Here is a 21,027-nt window from a genome sequence, read left to right as displayed (position 1 = left end):
ATCATCTGCTATGTATGTAGTTGTAATTATCTAGTATGTACGTAGCTATGACATCATCTGCCATGTATGTAGTTGTAATTATCTAGTATGTATACGTAGCTATGACATCATATGCTATGTATGTAGTTGTAATTATCTAGTATGCACGTAGCTGTGACATCCCCTCCTGTGTATGTAGTTGTAATTATCTGTACGTAGCTCCTCCCATCAAGATAAACAACAAAAACTCACATTCATTGTCGTACGCGATACTAGGCTGGCGTGGGGGTGCAGGTAACTAGTTGGTTCTTTCACCGGCCTTTGAACGAATCCGACCCCTCTACTGCATCCTAGCCCTCCCTCTGCTACATTATTTGCGCCTCACGACATAATTACACAATATCATCGGGTTCAGGCTCCACCCTGCCTTGCCTTCCCCCTCGACGTTTGCCCGCATTCTTCTTTGCAAATGGGCTTTGTCAAAATAAACCATAAAATCGCCGTATCTTAATTACCGCAGGAAACGTTACAAAAGTGCGTTCGGTGTCAACTTGCCAGTAGGTTCTATACTTGGCTATTCTACCCCCTTAGTTCGCTCACTCTATACTTAGTGGTCATAACTAGGTGACGCGTACGGAACACGCTGCAAGACCACGGTCAGGCTGTCATTATGAATGTCGTAAACTGTGACCATAAACTGCTGCGCCGCACTGGTTTGTGTAACAAGCAGACGCTTCATCAGCGCGCGCTGCTCACTTGTTACATGCCTGCACTGATGGTCGTTTGTTTAAGCTCCACAATGACGCGCTTGTGAATTGACAGGATATCATTTAGATTTGCTACGCTGTCCTTCATGTATGCATTATAGATTGCCGATCAGCTCTTATGGACACAGGAGGCCATTATATAGTTTATGGAAGGCAGTTAGAAAGGTCTAACTGTTGGTAGTAACCTCATAAACCGCGATAGTGAGTTGCGTATGATATAACACTCGCTTTAATAGAATCGCTTTAGATTGCCTGTTGGAACACAGAGGCTTAATAAACGGCGCCACTGCGGTAGTTCGCATTTTATCAAACAGACGGCACCACTCGCGCACAGCAATATAGAAAGCAATGTTCTAAATAGATTAGATTAAAAAAATTAATGGTCGAAATTCCATAATATGCGAATCGTAATATTACGACATTTTTCTAAAAGCAATAAAAATGTCGCAATGGCCGAATAACTAGCAGATAAAATCTTTCTGAACCTGCCACCAATAAGATAGTAGCTGTGTGACAGAGCAATAACGCAATGACGAGCAATCGGGAAAAAGACATATTTGCGCACAATGCCAACGATTGCCCAACAATTTCCCAGCAATGTGGAAAAGTCGCTCATCAAACCGACACAAAGGTAGTGCCAGAGCGGCACGACGCAGATAGAACAGGGTGGCCCTACTTGCAACAATCCATCGCAACGGCAACACGTACGACAAAGCAAGCAGATTTTCTCTAAAAAATGTGGCCAATCGAACGCTACTTTAGAACAATCCATTATCCAATGTAGGAAATACCTATCATTCCAACATAATGGAGGCGAGCGTATGGGTACCTACTGACGCCTAAAGTTAGCAGAGATCAAAGAAAATGCGCAGCTGAGATAGGAAAATACGCACACAAACGGAAATAGAAAAATAAGTGACATAATGCGCAGTACACAGCTGGCTTTTATAAGTATTCACAAGAATAGACAGCCGAGTGAAGGGTGTTAGGAAAGCAGGTGTTAGGTGAAGCGGGTTAGAAAAGAAGATGGGGGAGGGGGTTGAAGGCTGAAGGTAGAGAAGGTGGGTGAGAGATGCTAAGAAAGAAGGCTTTATAGCAACCCTACAGCTCTACCTACCCTTTCTTGCGATGTCGTGCATTTCGCTGTTCAGCAATACATAGTTTTCCATGACCATCATAAGGCGAGTAGCAGCCTCTTCTGGTGTACGAGGGATGTCACTCTACAATGAAAATAATGAAAATTGCATCATATTATGACATTGTCCAAATGCATCCTATTGCATTCTCAATATGTCAAAATGAATAAATGAAAAGAATACACACACACGCACGCGCACGCGCACGCACACGCACACGCACACGCACACGCACGCCACACGCACACGCACACACACACACACACACCACACACACACACACACACCACACACACACATGTATAGGTATATATATATCCTGTCAGGCTTCACAACGACAGAAAATGTTCACATTCTGTTGTTGTGAAGCCTCACACACACATACGCTCGCACGCACGCGCGTGTGTTATATATATATATATATGATAAATAACACAATTAAAATAAACAATGTGCTCACCCTTCTATATAATAAATAATAGAGGATAATATAAGTCTATAGGGTGCAAATGAAATCGGTTATGCCGCTTACATTTTAAAACGATATCTATATTGTAAAAATATTCACAGAAGCTCCGAATAGAACCAGCTGACACCTCATATCGTTTATATTCATATAATCAAACAGACATTCAAACCCCTTGCAATTACACGAACAATTACATGATCCCTGCCCCCGCCGTAAAAACATGCAAGCAATGTAAAGTGTCCTATTTTGTTTGGAAATTTCAGTGAGACATGCTCACGAATCTATTGACAAATACCATGCATATTTTATTGCACACTTACGGACGAATAGCTACAGGTTAATTCACAGATGGGTTTGGCATGCGCATTGTCGTGCCAACAACTTTTCGTTCGATAAATGGCTCTATCAGTCAACGGCACGGCTATTTGCGCCGAAAATACCTTTCAAATACGCCCCAAATTTGAACAATCTTTACGTCAAAAAGCTGAATGATTTAAATTTTGTGAAATAATTTGCTCCGAAAAGCTGCGTTCCCCCTCACAAAAGCACAATCCTGTTCACTTGATGGTCAATGCGAAGCTTTATCGTCTCATTGTTTGCGAATTGGCCGACGCAGCTGTGAAATACAATATAAACGAGCAGAAATTACCCGTTTTCATTCAATTCCGCTGAAAAGGTGAATTCTTCGCGAATGCCGCCAAAAAGTTGTGCGACAAAGGGGGCAGTGGAATCTGACAGAATTGTGGTGTGCGCACAGCATTCACGGCCCGGCCAGAGTCACAGATCGACAATGGCAGCCGGACAATGGCCGCATTGTCCAGCGACCGCTGAAAGCATTTCCTAACGCAGAAGTTTACGAATAACCGACAAAACAAACGCGACGAGGAGCGCAATCATACGCTTAGCCGTCCGACCGACGATGCCCGGCATATTTCTGACCAATTTGGCCGCTGAAAAAACAATATTTTCACTATTTTTGATTTCCTTTATCGCACAAAAGACGCAGAACGATTTGCGATAATTCCGGTGCATTTGCGCTGAAGGATGTGTTTGCCGAGCGCTCGCCGAGTGGACAATGGCGCTGTGCCGATGAATAGCAATGCCCGGCAAAGTGGACACAAAATGCCTGCTCAGTGTGCGCGGATAATCATGCCTGAAAAATAACCGGCACATTATGCTAAAATCCCACCGTGCGACTAAAGCCAATAATGTTTGAACGACGGAAACGTTACAGAGCGGGAAAAGGGATCCGACTGAGCAAATGAACATCGGGTGATGGCCAGAGCGATTGAATAGTACGAGCGGCAGGTGGATGGGGCCCCGCGCGCGCGCGTGGTGTTGCGTTAGCAGCTGGTTACTGATGACATATAGCGGGAACATTTCCTTTTTCAAACGATGCATTATTTACCGGCCACTCGCAAAGTCGAGTCCGCGCGCGCCGAAAAAAAAAACGCAAAATGAACTTAATTTCGGTTAATGGACGCCGATGAGCGACTTTAACCTGAGAGCTGAGAGCACGTCGCGGGCGACATGACAGCGGCGCGCCCGTGCAGCAGTGCCGACGTTTTGCCCGCCGAGAAAAACCACTTACTCCCGAGCCGCTAGAAAGATTGCAAAAACGTATCACTGTCTAATCACAGCACTTTATCTCACTCTACCAGACCGCGCGCGCACATCACTTATTTATAAGTTTAATCAGCCGATTTTCGACCGCACCTCTCCCCCACCTTCAATAAATAATCTGGAAACGGCAGCCATGTTGCGAGAAAAATCACTTGAGATTAATTAAATTCGGACAGCCGGGGTACTATACCTACATGGGGTCGCTTGTACGTCTACAGTAAATCAACTACCAGTGTCGCCGGCCTAACCCTCATCGTGTTTATTATTTATCTAACTACGTTCTTGCGTCCTGCGCCGCGCGGATCACATTCGGCAAGATATTACAGAATAAATCTTTCAGACAGTTGCACACACTTAGTTATAACGAAGTGCCAGCTGCCCGCGTACGTTGGCGTTAATCAGGCTAGTCTTGCAGAACTTACATGGCCGGTATATATGTATATGCGGACTAAAAACCAGAGGGCAGCATGGCCCAGCAACCCAGAGCGCTGCACGTTTCTTCATCTGCGACAGTTTCATTACTCAGATTTCAGGCCACCCCGATGATGACACAATGATCGCGACTGTAACATGTGCGGTGATAAACGTGCGTGCGTGCGTGCGTGCGTGTGTGCATATATATTATCCCATGAACATGGAACCGAACCTATATCGAACTGGGTCCGTAACGTAGTTCGTGTGTTATTATGCTCGCATACACGCGCGCGCGACACCTAATTAAAAATTGGGTAGAGAGCAACATACGAACCTTGGAAACACGGGCATTCGCTAATCGGGGCATGTACAATATCATAGACGCAATCTCGCACGAAACAGTATAACCGAGGAAGAAGCAATAACAGCCGTTAAAACATCGTTCCAGTTTTAGACCTCATTACATCTACAGATACCCGCAATTCGGGTTCAACGCATGTCAAAGTCATCGTTTCCGTGCTCGCACACTTATTTCGCTGTTTAAACAGAAGATGAGTTAGCGATTCTATATGACACAGAGCGATGCGTTCCGTCCCCTCCAGGGGGCCGCAAGCAAAAGCAAAATATTTAGTTAAGCGCGTAGTTGTCGGTCGACTTCCCATCAACGTCGCAGGTACACGCCTATTGTCGCTAGCCAGAAGTTTCGTGACGGCAAACATGCGATGGCATAACTATCGGAACACTTAAACCAGTTAAACGTCCCGGGTGGCGTTGTCTGCGAACGAGCTCTGAGGACTCAATTAGCTCGCACTAGTGCATAACGATGTGCTCATTAACAAGGAACAATGGCAGAACACGCGACTCGCACAAACAAAACAATTTCCAGTTCGTGTCGCTGATACATGATCGAAACTCCAATCCGAATGCAATAGAACAATAACACTCGCTCGTTCGCGCGCCTCTCGCTATCTCCCTGCTCCCTTTCTCTTTCCCTCTCAGTGCTGCTGCCGCTCTCTCCGTCCTTCACCCTGCTCCCCTCTCCCTGCGATCCTGTATACCTGCTCCTGTCTCTCTCTATGTGTGTGGGGGTCTGCTCCAGTCTCGCTCTCTCTCCTTCCCCCTCACTCCCTGCCCCTCACCCAGCTCCTGCTTTTCTATCCCAATTCCTCCCCGAGTTACCAACACCCATACACTATTCGTTTTTGCATAATTCTCGTGGGGGGTGTTCCATCAGAGCCTGCGATGACGAAGACAACGTAATCTGCATCGGTCCGCTTAAACTAGATCCACCGGCCCAACCAGGCCCGACCCTCCCCGTCCTTTGACTGAAACCTCGGCTGAGAGTTTGAGCTCACTACAACCCGCGTACCACCTTTATATATTATTGATGAGTTGATCGATTTGATGCGCCCCTGACCTGTCGCCCGCTTTTCCAACCCATAACCGTCCCCAGCTTGTGATATCAACTGAATAGAATCCTTTAACCAGCGCGATCGGATCCACTTGACAGAGAAAAGGAGAGGGTGAGAGACGAGAGAAAGAGAGAGACGAGAGAAGAAGGAGCGAGAAAGAAGAGAGAGAGAGAGAGAGAGCAGAAGAGAGAGAGACAAGAGAGAGAGAGAGAGAGAGAGAGACATGAGAGACAGAGAGACAAGAGACAACGAAGACAGACAGGACAGGAGAGAGGGGCTGGGGGAGCCGTATAAGCTGGACGTACGAAAAGAGGGAAGGGACACGGCGAGCCAAGAAAAGGAAGTAAGGGAGAGCGAGGAGAGGACACAGAAAGAAAGCTCACGAGAAAGAAGAAAAACGCACAAAATTACACAATGACCCTGCGTAAGATCGCCGGCGCTTTTTGATGCAGCGAATGGGCGGCCGATCGGTAGCAACAGCGGACGCGGGCCCGCCCCCGCACTAGCCCGCCACCCCCAGGGAGAGTGCATGAGCGCGAGATACACCGACCAGCCTCGGTCGGACCCGTCGCCACACGACCAGTCCACGGCCGCCAACGAGGCCGAACGAAAAAAAAAAGCACCAATCCGACCGAGTGAATGAGATCCCCGATCTGCGTACGGCCACAATGGAGAGATTTTGAGTGATCACGCCAGCCCCACTCTTGGCGCAGAGAAAGGTCGCGAGAAGAAGAAGAGAGAGGGAAGGCAAGGGGAAGACGAGGACCGGGAGAGAAATAAGGAGACGAAATACCGCGACGCGAGCGAGAGAGCCAGGCAGCAGAGAAGCAGAAGAGAGCAGAGAAGCAGAAGAGAGAGCGAGAGAAAAGAAAAAGAAGGATGAGCGACAGTGCGAGGACAAGTGAGCGCGACAGGACCAGCGCGCGACCCGCAAATGCGGCGGACACGCGGTCTCATACAATTAGGGCGGGAGGCACGGGAGCACGGCCCGCATGTGACTATGTCTCTGCCGCCCGCCGAGCACACCCAGGCGATTGACCTGAGGCGCGACGGACGGAGGCGCGGGTAAGAGGCGCTGGAGGTTGAAACGGACGCCACGTGAAGCCATGCTCGGACAGCCTGCGAAATTGGGTTGAATCAGGGCTCGCAAACCTGGCTCAAGAACCATCCGCGCGGCCCAGGCCGCAAGCGTGACATGCCAGCTGGCGAACAACGCGTATCGCCCCATAACTAATTCTGCCCACCTCAGACTATCTCTGGCGCGGAATTAAGGTCGCGGATCATCGCAACTGGAATGCGTTAGTGCATTATTTATATTGTTCCGTCAGCCGATGAGCGCCCCGCGCGCTACCACATGACTTGCACGAGCAGCAAGGCCATGCTCCGGGAATCAGTCAACAGATCACTCACCAAGCATTAGAGCGGAGCGCCGGGACAGGGGCACTGGTCGGGGGAAGGCGAGTCACTCTCCCAGCAACTCTTTTACCGTCGGCATAAGGACCTAACATCTGCTCCGTAACGGACATTATTTGCGCGGGCGCGTTGGTCTATTTTTTTTTTTATTTTTGTCCGCAGCCTTATTACAATAGATGGCTCGCAGACGACGGCAGACGAAGCTTAGATTCGGCAGTCTGAAACCGACAACCAGCACGCAGCATTGGACCATACACCCCACTCATTAGAAACGCCAGAACACAAAGGCACTACCGAGCATGTGAAACGTCGTAGCGTTCGTTTATATTTTGTCTGCGGGGACTTATAAGACAACTGAAATAATGCGGCACTAAAATAAACGTAGGTCGGCCCGGCATTTATTTAGCGTGAAATGTGCCAGGGCTAAACCTTTCCACAAACGCAGGCCGGTAGCCGAATGCGAGCACGACGGTGGCAAACGATTGCGCAACGCTTGAACGTTGATAATCCGTGCTGAACGCAAGCATATTCATTTCGGTGAGCGATTTCGCCATAGAGACAAAACGATATAATGCTAAACAGCTGCCTGCAATCGTCTGTCATGAAAGCAGATCTAATACTAGCAAAACCAACGCGAGGTAGCCGATATCTGTTATAAAACAGCAAGACAACACCTGACTCGATCCTCCCCAAACGATCTTTGTCAATTAAACTATCCCGCTAATATTAAAACAGCCTGCAAGCTGGTCGAATGGTAGTTACAATTACTGCCCACACGACGGAACCCGGACAGTGACCACCGCATTGATATAAGTTAATTTAAGCCACCGACCCTTCGATGTGGAATCGCAATTGGGATTCACGTCACAGCGAAAAACACACCAAAATAACGACGCGGAAGAAACCAAGAGTATTCCTCCGCTCGGGCGTCGCAACTACACACAGCACACAGCAAATAGCTGGATATGGCCAAGGAGAGCAGCCATCAACGATAAAACACGACTGAGCACGGCGAGTATAGAGATACGAAGAAAATCGTACATCAGTATCGTATTAAGGTAAAACAAGGAGAATAAGATACGCGAGTATGCACGCACAAGAAGAACAAATAGGGGAGCGAACGATCAGAAGGTCAGCGCGCGGCAGGAGGGGAGGGAGGGAGAGGACGGCGCGGGATGATTCGGTAGATGAGACAGCGAGAATGCAGCTTGGCGGGGTCGCCGCTCACCGTTGCTCGGGACAGCTCAGAGACAAGTCGTCTACGCGCTACTTGTAAGCCAGACGACGGCAGCAGACGGTAACGGGGCGATTACACAATGCGGCGTGCTAAGAATCAGCGCGGGTCCCCCCCCCCCATCACAATCAGCGCTTTATGTCTCTGTCTGGGCGTGCTGTGTGTGTGTGTGTGCCATGTGTGAGTGTGTGTGCTGTGTGGTGGTGTGGGTGGTGTGTGTGGTGTGTGTGTAGCATCGTCATCAAAGTCGTTCATGGTCTCTGTGGTAGTGTGTGCTAGCATCTATCAGCGTTCATCGTCTCTGTAAACGCGTAGCATCGTCAGTCAGCGTCATAGGACTCTGTGGGTGTGGAGGCATCTGTCAATCCAGCGTTCATGTTCTCTGTACTGTAGCCATCGTCATCAAGCGTTCAATGTTTCTCTGTACGTGGTGCATCGTCCATCAGCGTTCATGGTCTCTGTGTGGATGTGTGTACACCTCGTCATCAAGCGTTACATGTCTCCTGTGGTGTAAGCATCCGATCATCCAGCGTCGTCATGTCTCTGTGCGTGTAGGCATCGGTCTCATTCAGCGTTCATAGTCTCTGGTGTGTGTAGCATCCGTCATCAGCGTTCATGTCTCTGTACGTGTAAGGCATAATCGTCATCAGCGTTGCGAGCGCGGAGCGAGCATCAATCATCAATGCGTTCAAGTCTCTTGTCACGGTTAGCATCGTCATCAGCGAGTGTCACATCGTCTCTGTACGTGAGCCCACGGCATCGTCAGCAGGCGATTCATGTCCCTGTGGGCGTGTATAGCATCGAATCATGACATAAGCGTTCATCTTCTCATGTGTGTGTAGCGATCGATCAATCAGCGTTCATAGTCTCTGTTGTGTGTAGCATCTGTCATCATCAAGCCGGGTTCATGATCTCTGTGACGCGTAGCATCTGTCATAGCGTTCAGTCTCTGTGTGTGTAAGCATCGATCAGCGTTCATTCTCTGTGTGTGTAGGCATCGTCAATCAAGCGTCTACATGTCTCTGTGGTGTGTATGGGCATCGTCATCAAGCTGGTTCATGTCTCTGTACGTGATCAGCATCGTCACTAAGCGTTCCATAGTCTCTGTACGTGTATAGACATCGTCATCTAGCGTTCATGTCTGCTGTGCTGTGGTGTAAGCAATCGTCATCAGCGTTCATCGTACTCTGTACGTGTAGCACCATCGATCTCACGTTCATGGTTCTCTGGTACTGATACGCATCGTCATCAAGCGTTCATGTCTCGTGTACTGTAGCAGTCGTCAATCAGGCGTCATAGTACTGCTGTAGTGTAGCCATCAGTCATCAGCGTTCATAGTTCTCTGTGTGGTGTACACTACGTATCAGCGTACATGTCCGTCTGTGTTGTAGCATCGCCATCCAAGCGTTCATGTCTTCTGACGTGTAGCATCGCGGTCATTGCAGCGTTCATGTCTCTGTACGTGTAGGCGAATCGTCATCAGCGTTCAATCAGTCCTCTGTGTGTGGTGGTAGCCATCGTCCATCAGCGTGTCATGTCTCCTGTGTGTCGTAGCATCGTCAATCAGCGTTCATCGTCTCTGTGTCTCTGGTGTGTGTACATCGTCATGCCGTCACGTCCCCGTGCGTGTGTGCTAGGCATCGTCACTGCGTTATCGTCTCTGTGTCGTGTGTAGCAATTCGGTCCGAATCACGCGTTCATGGTCCTGTGCCGTGTAGCATCGTCACAGCGTTCATGTCTCTGTGTGTGTTAGCATCGTCATCCACAGCGGTGATCATGCTCTCTGTGTGTGTAGCATCGTCATCAAGCAGTCATCACGTCTCGTGACGGTGTAGCAATCGTCAATCAGTCGTCGACTATCGTCTCTCGCGAGTGTGTAGTGTAGCACACGTAATGCAGCGTCAATGTCCTCTGAGTGTGTGTTAGCATGCGTCACAGCCGTTAATGGTCTCTGTGTGTGTGTGCAGGCATTCAGCATACCACAGGACGTCAATGTCTCGTGTGTGTGTAGCGCATCGTCATCAGCGTTCGACCCGTCATCTTAACGTGTAGCAATATCAGTCATCAGCAGCTTCAATGTCTCTGAGTCTCGTGTGTAGGCCACCGGTCATCGAAGCGCGTTCATGTCTCTCGTGGTGTGTGGTGACGTAGCATACAGTACAATGACAGAAAGCGTTCATAGTCTCTGTACGTGGAGCAGCATTCGTCCATCACGCGGTTTCAGTTCATTACGTGTGAGCATCAGTCATCAGCGTTCGATACGTCTCTGTAAACGTGATACGGCATCGTCATCGAGCGGTTCGATGAGATTTGCTCCTTGGTGGTGTTGTGTGTGTGTGTGTGTACACGCGTATAGTGTGTGTGTTGGTGGTGTGTGTGATGTGTGTGCTGTGGTGTGGTGTAGCAATCCTCCACCGAACTCCATAACCAGCGAGAGTTCATTGAACCTGGTGTAGGTGTGCTGGTAGCAATCGTCATCAGCGTTCATCGCCGAGAGTCTACACTTATGTGAGTGTGACGATAGAGAGTCGATCGATTCAGCGAGTTCCATGTCTCTGCGTGTGTGTGCTGTAGGCATCGGTCATGCAGCGTCAAGAGTAACGCTCATATGTATTTGATAAGCAATCGTCCACGCATGGCGTTCATAGTCTACTGTACGTGTGTAAAGACGAATCGTGCACCGACAAACGTTCAGTGCTCTGTAGTGTGTAGCGATCGTCAGCCCAATAAGCGTATCAATAAGACTCCTGCTGTAGTGAGTAGACACGTTCGTGCATCAGCGCAGTGCAGTCTCGTGCGAGCATGTGTGTTAGCAATACAGGTCATATTCAGGCGTGATCAGTAGGAGAGTCTGCGTCGCGTGTTAGTGTAGTAGCATCGTCTATCAGCAGCGACTTCATCTACAGTCTCTGTGCGTGTAGCATGCGTCATCAGCGTCATGGTCTCTGTTGATGCAAGTGAGTAGCATCGATCATCAGAGCTCGTTCCAGCGTCGATCCTGTACAGTGTTAAGCCAAATACCCGTCGTCCGTCATCAGCGTTCAGGTATCTGTACCTGTGCTAGCAGGAATCGTCATCGAGCGTTCATGAGTCGTCCTGTACGTGTACATCCGATCATCGAGATCGTTCATAGTCTCTAGGTAGGCGTGGTAGCAATCGTCATCAGACGTCATGGTCTACTGTACGCGTGTGACGCATCCTCGACGATCAAGCGTTCAAAGTTGGGTCTCTGTACCGTGTAGCAATCGTACATCCAAGCGTTCATGTCTCATACGGTACGTGTACAGCATCGCGTCATCACAGCGTTGTCATCGTCTGCTTGTACGTGTAGCGATACGTCATGCAGCGTTCAATCGACGTCTCTAGGTGTGTGAGAATCGTCATCGGAAGCGAGTTCATGGGCTCTGTTTGAGTGTGGTAGCATCGTCATACCAGGTTCAACTGTCTCGGTGTGATGTAGGCATCCGTCACGCAGACAGCGTTCCTGTCTCCTGTGTGTCGTATCAATCGTACCACCAAGCGTTCATGTCTCCTGTGTGTGTAGCATCGCACCCACGCAGCGTTACATGTCTCTGTGTGTGTAGCATACGTCAATCAGCGCTTCATGTCTCTGCGTGTGTGTGTAGGCATCGCATCAGCGTTCAATGTCTGAGTCGTGTACAATCGTCATCACGTTTCAATCGTCTCTGATGCGTGTAGCAATCGGTCATCCAGCGTTTCATGCTCTGCTGTGTGTGTAGCATCGCGTCAATGACAAGCGTTCATAGTTTCGTACAGTGTACATCGTCCATCACGTCATGGTGCTCTGTATGAGCGTGTAGCAGTCGAGCAATACAAGCCGCACTTCATGTCTGCTGTGTGTGTAGCATCGTCATCGATAGTTCAGAATGTCTGTTGTGTGTGTGAGCATCGTCTTCAGCGTTCAGGTCATCTGTACGTCGTAGCATCGTCATCAAGCGTTCATTCTTTGTGTGGTGTAGCTAGGCATCCGTCCATTCAAGCGTTCATGCTGATCTGTACTTGTAGACGATCGTCATCACGTTCAGTTCTGACGTTAACATCGTCACGACGTTCATGGTCTCTGAATAGGAAGGGACGTGTACACGTCCATCAAGCGTTTCATGAGTGTCTTCTGTAACGTGTAGCAAAATCGTCACGCAGCTTCAACTCCCAACCACTACGCCTGAGATAAAAAGCATCGTCATCAGCGTTCAATGTCTCTGTACTGTAGCAAGACCCTTCAGCTTGATTGTAGTCGGTCATCAGTTCATGTAGTGTGTGTGTGTGTGTGTGTGTCGTTGTGTGTGTGTTGTGGTGTGTGTGTGTGGTGTGGTGTGTGCTGTCGTGTGTCTCGTGTGGTGTGTGTGTGCTGTGTGTGATAACAGTAGGAATAGAAAGTAAGGACATCGAGCATAAACTTCAATCTCTCTATTCTCTATCGAGGAGGTCATCTCTTCTCTCTCTCCCGGAGTCTATTAAAACTGTGGCACCGACCAACGCGCGAAAGAACTGACGTCACTACGCTGATTTCGCGTAAATACACCCGAATAAGACGGTACAATAAATCATCTCAGCCTAATTATTATCCCGGTATAACATGATTTTCACGTTTCATATTAATTACCATACATAATACTGTGCGAAATCGCTTTCCCAACTATTCTCGACGAGTTGACGTTTTCCGTTGATTGTTAATTTAGAACATTTAATCATTGATACGAAGTTAGAGGAGAATATTCGCCGACCACACGACGCGTCACACGCGAGCGGTGTCATACGAAACGCAAACACTCGCGTTTATTTCCGCGCACGACGTCGTTATATCCGAAATCAATGACGCGTGCAGCCCAGTCTCCGACCACGCCCCCCAACAAAACTCGGCCGATCAGCAAACCACTATTTACACCGCGCACTCCCTAACTAGTCTCGCAGAGGAGCTGGCGGAAAGCGCCGAGCGATCGCTACCGGTAATGAGTCCGAATAAAAAACGTGCAGAATGAATTGGGGCGCGGATGTAAATAATGAGACAATAATGCGGATAAATGCGCGGGGGCAGCAGGCTCGCCTGCCGATGCTGCAGCCGGCCCCGGCTGCGTATAGCACGTACTCGCACTAATCGCCGCAGAGAGACAGGGAGGGTAGGATATATCAGCGAGCCGTGTGAGGCACGGATTGCGCGCCAATCGGGAAATAAATTAAACCAGGATGCTGCGAAACTCGCCCGCCGGTAATACCAAAATCAAAAACACTCAAATCAGAAGGAGAAAGAGTCGAGCACCACGGAGAAATATAATAAACAACCACCAACGCGTGAAAGACTAGAAGCCGCTTGATTGATTGCCCGCCGAGAGCGAAAGAATTTTAATAAATAAAAATCAGGAGAGTATTATAAACGCCATAAGCAGCTTACACATTATATTAATATTTACCACATTGTCATTATTATCCTGCATATATATATAATATATATATATATTATTATACTGTTATAACACCATATATGAGTGATCGCCGTTACACTTATGGGATGGCGAATCTCCGCGATGCCGCGAAATCCGCGGATTTCAAAAGTTGTAGGGTCGATTTGTCGAAACTGCTAAATCCGTTGAGATTTTTAGGCGGAGGGAGGGTAGAGAGGGTAATACCACATTATTCATTTTACAGTCAAGCAGTCCTTCATTTTAATAACATTGTAATAAAGCAAGTGCTTGTAACATTGTAATCCCATTAAGCAATGATAGCAAATTTTTGCAATGATAGCAAATATTCTGCAAAGCGCCAGCATAAATGTGATGTATGTATACATTGTATCAGCCAACCAGACAATGCGTCTAGACAATACGCCTGTCTGCAGTTAAGTACTGTGGAGGGCGTATGTAAAATGATGAAGGCCTTGTACGGCTTGAGTGTGCAAAATAAATCGAAACAGAATTCATTTCGAGCAGTGTTTTCATGCATTTGACCACTAAATATGGTGAGATTAATTGAGAAGGCGGACACATCTACCATAGCAGAGATCGACAAAGATGTGAGGAACAAGTTCCTGGCGCTTTGTTAGAAAAATCTGTCACACTGAGTGTCAAAATCGTGAAGAAAACTGAAGAGGTGACGGAGCGGTTGAACGACTATGTCGGAAAGTGCGATGTAGCTGGCAAGGCACAGTGTTTGTACTGCAGTGAATTTGAAACTGCCTGGACAATGAACATCTTATATTATATAAAGGTTAGCCTTTGGGACAGTGTGGATCGAAGTGTACATTAAAATAATTTTGTTTGCAGAATGTAAGTAAATTTTTGTATTGATTATTAATTCTGGTGTTATGATAATGACAGTGCAAGATATACTCCATGCAGTGTACTGTAATATGCTCTGTAACAATACTGTTCTGTATGTGTCTCCTAATGCAATTTTATGCCTTGTAAGTTGTGAAAATTCAAAAACTTCCTGAACCCCCTGACCAGGCTTCGCCCTGGACCTGACCGCCCCCCGCTACCCTCCCCGCAACCCCCCCCCCCGCCCGCTGGACCCCGGCTATTTTCAGCTGAAAACACAAATTGTCATTCCCATCCCATAGGGCCTATATATAGTGGAGAACTTGTAGCACATGTGACGAGTCTTAAGATGACGACGAGCTGTATATGAGCTTGAGATGGGATATCCCGTCTCATACGAGCGTACTGTGATAGCACCTTTTTCTCGCATATTTTTTTTTACATTTGTTGTATTTGTATTTGTATTTTTACTTTTTATTGCATAAAGAACATTTCAGTTCAAATAGTAATTCAATATTTTGCAAAATTTCCAATGTTTATATATATAATTTTTGGTTAATTTTTTTAAATTTATTTATTTTAAATTTTTTTTTAATAATTACTTTTGAGTATTGTTGCATAATTGGCCAAAAACTGTAAATGTGAGCTTTGACCTTGTAATTAAGGAAAATCATTGGATTAAAAAGTAGTGCGAGATAAACCCATGTCGGGGTCTGCAAGTTATCCCGAGGATTTATCTCGGTGGCTATCTCGGGGGATATCTCATACCTAGTATGCGAGAATCATATATCTTTGGATATATATCCGCTGGATATCAGTGCGACATAATAGTGTCGGACTAGCTTTAACGATTTACGGGGAATCAATCGGGTATGTGACGGCGACAATCACACGGACATGGATACTAATATCGACGATGACTGATCTCGAACATAAATCGAACTAACGAGGTGTTTATAAGCTGAACTAATAAGGTGCTTTTAAAAATGGAATGAAATCTGATCATTTAATAAAAGGGACTGTCGAGACTAAAAGCGCAATAAAGCCTACAGAAACTAGCATGGTAAAAAGACGATGCGGACCCGCATGTATAACGCATCGCTCCCCTGGCCAGCACAACACTCCCCTACTGCCCTTCAGCTTCCCAACGTGCCCTGTAGGCTCCCACTTCAACAGCGGGCATTAGGACGTAATGCGTATATATCATGCAGGTAAAGAGCACTTGTGGCTGGAACGCCACGTACAAATTACGCCGTGATTAACGACAATATAACCGACCCCGCTGCCTGCGCAGCACGGCAGCGGCCGGGCGACACACAATTGGTCCACTTGTGTGTCGCGTGGGCCCGGCACGGCGCCCATTGTCAGCGCCTCGCCCACGCTACCGTGACGACAGTATGCCCACCACGGCTTTCACCCCCCCAACTCACAGGGCGATAATTCTGGGGCCTGCTGAGCGGGCGGATTTAAAAATATAATAAGCACATTAAAAATGAGATCTTAGACGGGCTTGACAAAGGCGGATTGTTGCCGTTTTATCAGCGTGTCAAAGACGGCGTTTACACAAACATGCTCCCATCAGCGAAATATCGTTCTCGCCTTTGACGCGCGGAGACGGATTACAGCGGTCGCTTCGCACGCTGCAGAGACGGATCGTCTGCGTGGCGCGTTCGTGCGCGAGGCCCGATACGTGTGTGAATAGTGCGGAATTCGCGGCCCTTGTTTCGCCGACAATCGGCGCTGACACGGGCTGTCTGGTTCCCTGACACGCCGACGGCGCGCGATACAATTGCGAAATGCTTCATAAGATGATAGGAAAACAGTCGGAGGGCACGGGGTGAGGGGATTCTCATCCGCGTGCTCACACTCACACAGGTTGTTCCACCCGCCCGCGCCCGCCAGACTCACTACATTGTAAAGATCGAATGACAGAGAGACGTGTGTGCGTGCGTGCGTGCGTGCGTGCGTGTGTATGAGCGCGTATGCGTATGTGTGTTTGTGTGCTTTCTAAAACTCCTTCACCATCACCCAACAAAGTATTCTTCGCGTTTAGTATACAGACCTGCCAACCTGTGATTCATGAAAATAGTAAGGCTTTTCTTTTCTTGCAGCAGGCGGTTATTCTTTTCTGTATGTTATGCGTGCAATGAATGATAGTACTAACTCTAGATCACGCGAAAACAACGTGAACGCGAGATCCAAAAATGCTGCGCATACAATCGCCAGATATTTCTCGGCTCCCAATGTAAAAAACACATTAATTTTCAAGACGTAAAAAATCGTAAGTTTTTCAGTTAGTTCGTACATTCGTAAAAACATCTTGGAATTAGTAAGGAATACGAAAAAATCGTAAGGGTTGGCAGGTCTGTAGTATATAGCTTCGTAGCTTCTCCCACAAAAAGGTAAATATTTGTATGATATCACCACTATTTGGATAGATATACCACACCTCTGTAAAACAGTATCTTCTTGCTCACATAACTGAGCCGGAGCAGGTGTATAACATAGATAAGCAAGCACATATAATAACTGAGCAAGAGCAAGTAAATGATTCTCTATTAACAGAAGTCATAGAGTAAAGGAAATTAATTAAATACGTACTCCCGCGTTTTGTGATCGCGTGGCACACGCTCACGCGCACCTACCTTCTTGCGGCTGTGCAGCCACGTGACCTCTCCCAACAGGCACTGAAGGATCTTCGCACACTGCAACTCGTTCAAACTGCCGAGACGAGAAAGAGAGATAGGGAAGCATATGTAAATGACACAAAAACATGTAAATGGCGCTCGTCCGTCACTCTAAACCCCCCGACGTAAGATGATATGCATTGCCCGACGTTCGATCTGCATTTGTGCTTTACAACATCGGTAAAATTATCGCAGTAAAACAACAGCGCAGGCGAATCCCTCCTTCCCAGACGCGCTATCTCGCTGGCGGCGTTTTATCGCCACAATGCTTTCAGGGGGAAAGCGGCGATGCGGGCCACTTCGACGGGACGGGCGTCTGCGTACGCGATGAGTGCTGCACTGCTGCTGCGCGCACGCGAGAGAGAGAGAGAGAGAGAGAGAGAGTGAGAGAGAGAGAGAGAGAGAGAGAGAGAGAGAGAGAGAGAGAGAGAGAGAGAGAGAGAGAGAGAGAGAGAGAGAGAGAGAGAGAGAGAGAGAGAGAGAAAGAGAGAGAGAGAGGAGAGCGAGAGAGAGGAATGCTCACGTATCGGCACACACAACCAGAACCACGCGCCCGATAAATATTACGCCTCGGAGTTTTGTCGAGCGTGGCTCGCATTTTCAAAACAATTGACGCACAATAGCAGGAACTGCGTTCAAGCAATGATTATAGAAATGAATAACAAAGCTGATAAATTATGAATAAAATATCACAAAAGGAAAACGGGCGGACAAGTGAAAACTTCGTTCAAGAAACGATTAGAAATAAATAATCAAGGTGATACAAATTAATCAATTACTAATTACAACAAAAACGGTATGCAAAGTTTTGAACGTGATGCACAATAACGGTCACATCGAACAACAACAACGACGACGACGACGACGACGACGACGACGACGACGACGACGACGACGACGACAACATCAATAACTATAGCAGCAACAATAACAATAAGCACAAACATTATCGGTTCCATCTCCAGCGCGCAATACACACACGCACACGCACACGCACACGCACACGCACACGCACACGCACACGCACGCACACACAGAGGCGCGCCCGCACACGCACGCATACGCGCACACACAAACACACACGCACGCACAGGCACGCAAGCACGCACGCACGCACAAAATACATGAAATTTGTCCTCGATAAACACGTATACCAAGCCGGCGCTATGTTCAGCTGTTTGCCGAAATAGCTCCCACGTGATTCTCACGGACCAACCGTAAGCAATACATCACATATGCGCATATCAGATACATCACTATTCGACATACGAACAGTTCTTGTATGTCGAACGGCGGCGATATACCTGCATAGAAAGGTCACACGACGGCCGTCACCTTCATGAACACCGCGTCGCATCATTAATGTTCCTGCTGGCCGGCGTTCATTCTGTGACTCATTTTCAGCCGAGTTGAATTACGAAAAATCTCCACCCCCTTCCGCCGCACAACCTCCCTCCCACCCTCCGCCGCTCAAAAGCCCTCCCGCCCCACCCGAAGCGCGAAACGTTGGCCGCGCTCCCAGAGCTTTGTTAACAATTTTTGTTCGGAATTCCCTGACGTGCCGCAATTAATGACCCCACGGCTGCGAACACGGAGCATTAATGTAAAAGTTTAATCTAGTTTGATTAAAATGTTAAATATTAAACGCAATGTTTGAGACAATTCAGAGGCGATAATTATGACGTGGGCCGAACCATGGCGGCAACACAATCGGGTCCGAGTGCGCGCGCCCGCCAACAGACACACCTGCAATTTATTGACACGATTATTTTATGTCGATACAAAAAAGCACGCAATTAGTTTAAATGATACTATTAAACATTAACTGTCTGAATTACGTCGTGCCGCGGCCAAGACTACGTTACGCGCGCGCTCAATTATTTACGTGGTAGTGAATGATAGTTATCAACTGAAATAATAAATTATATTGGGGACTATATAACGTCACAAAAATGGCATTCACCTTCATGTAATGAGCGCGTAACTGGTAACGTGGGGGATTTTTCTTGGGGCGGGGCGGGGTAGGGGGTGGAGGTTGAAACGGACGCACGGTGAGCATTGCGTGCAATGGTTGAATGGCCGCTAACCTGGCTTAGCCATCGGCGCGCATACATGCCTGGCAATCTTCTATAATTTGCCCACTAGACTATCTCTGGCGGGGATTAAGGCGGGATCATCACTGTTTGTTTATTTATTGTTCGTGCGCCGCTCACATTCACAGCAGCCATCTCGCATTCAGCACTATCACTCCAAGCATTAGCGAGCGCGGGCTGTCGGGGGGGATGGGGTCACTTCAACTCTTTAGTCGCTAAGGACTAAATTGGTCCGCATTTTTGCGCGGTTATTACAATAGATGCGCTCGCAGACGACGGAGCGAGCTTGATCGGCGTCGAACGACAACAGCTGGCAAGCATGAGCCATTACAACTATTATGTCACGCACGCCCGAGCTTATGTGAGGTTCGTTTTTTGTTGCGGCGACTTTAGAAATTATAATGACTAAATAAATAGTCGGCTTTTAGCTGTTATTGCGGGGGCAAACTTTCACCCGAAATCCCGTGCAGAATTGCGACGCTTAACTTGATAACCTGAAAGCAGATATCTCATTTCGGTAGCGATTCGCCATAGAACAAACGTATAATGCTACAGCTGCCTGCAACGGTCTGTCATGATAAGCAGATCTAATACTAGCAAACCACGCCGATATCTGTTTAAACAAACAACACCTGTCGATCTCCCAACGATCTTTGTCAATTAAACTATCCCTGCTATTAAACAGCCTCAGTGGTGATGGTTAGTACAATTACTGCCACACCGGACAGTCCACCGATTATAATTATTTAAGCACGCTTCGATGGGAATCAATTGGGATTCACGTCACAGCGAAAACACACAAAATAACACGGGAAGAACCAAATATTCTCCGCTCGGTCGCAACTACCACACATGCCACAGCAAATACGTGAAGCCATAGACATCCGATAATACACGCGCATATAGATTTCTATGCGTGAAACAATGATACGCGCGAAACAATGGCTGACGTCAGAAGGCGCGCGGGGAGGAGGGGTGATTTGTAGAACAGCGAGATGGCAGCTGGCGGGGGTCCCGTCACCGTTGCCGCAGTCAGAGACAATCTTTTAGCGCGCTACTTGTAAACAGACGACGGCAGCAGACGGTAACGGGTGCGATTACACAATGCGGGGTGCTAGAATCACGCGGGTCCCCCCCCCATCATCATCAGCGTTCATGTCTCTGTGTGTGTGTGTAGCATCGTCATCAGCGTTCATGTCTCTGTACGTGTAGCATCGTCATCAGCGTTCATGTCTCTGTACGTGTAGCATCGTCATCAGCGTTCATGTCTCTGTGTGTGTGTAGCATCGTCATCAGCGTTCATGTCTCTGTGTGTGTAGCATCGTCATCAGCGTTCATGTCTCTGTGTGTGTGTGTAGCATCGTCATCAGCGTTCATGTCTCTGTGTGCGTGTAGCATCGTCACCAGCGTTCATGTCTCTGTGTGTGTAGCATCGTCACCAGCGTTCATGTCTCTGTGTGTGTAGCATCGTCACCAGCGTTCATGTCTCTGTGTGTGTAGCATCGTCATCAGCGTTCATGTCTCTGTA

General features: G+C 47.9%; 1 protein-coding gene across 1 annotated transcript in view; it reads right to left on the bottom strand.

The window, feature by feature from the left end:
• LOC106806761 (probable ATP-dependent RNA helicase DDX31) overlaps positions 1 to 21,027 on the bottom strand; it is a 139,054-nt gene that overhangs the window by 60,027 nt on the left and 58,000 nt on the right. The window contains exons 13-14 of the mRNA XM_014808822.1: positions 17,365 to 17,440; positions 1,864 to 1,966 (exon numbers count right to left, since the gene is read on the bottom strand). Of these exons, the coding sequence (XP_014664308.1) occupies positions 1,864 to 1,966; positions 17,365 to 17,440 (179 nt within the window). The remainder of the gene's footprint in view (positions 1 to 1,863; positions 1,967 to 17,364; positions 17,441 to 21,027) is intronic.

Source organism: Priapulus caudatus, unplaced genomic scaffold, assembly GCF_000485595.1.
Source record: "Priapulus caudatus unplaced genomic scaffold, Priapulus_caudatus-5.0.1 Scaffold178, whole genome shotgun sequence".
Classification (NCBI taxonomy): domain Eukaryota; kingdom Metazoa; phylum Priapulida; class Priapulimorpha; order Priapulimorphida; family Priapulidae; genus Priapulus; species Priapulus caudatus.
This window is presented reverse-complemented; position numbering and strand designations above follow the sequence as displayed.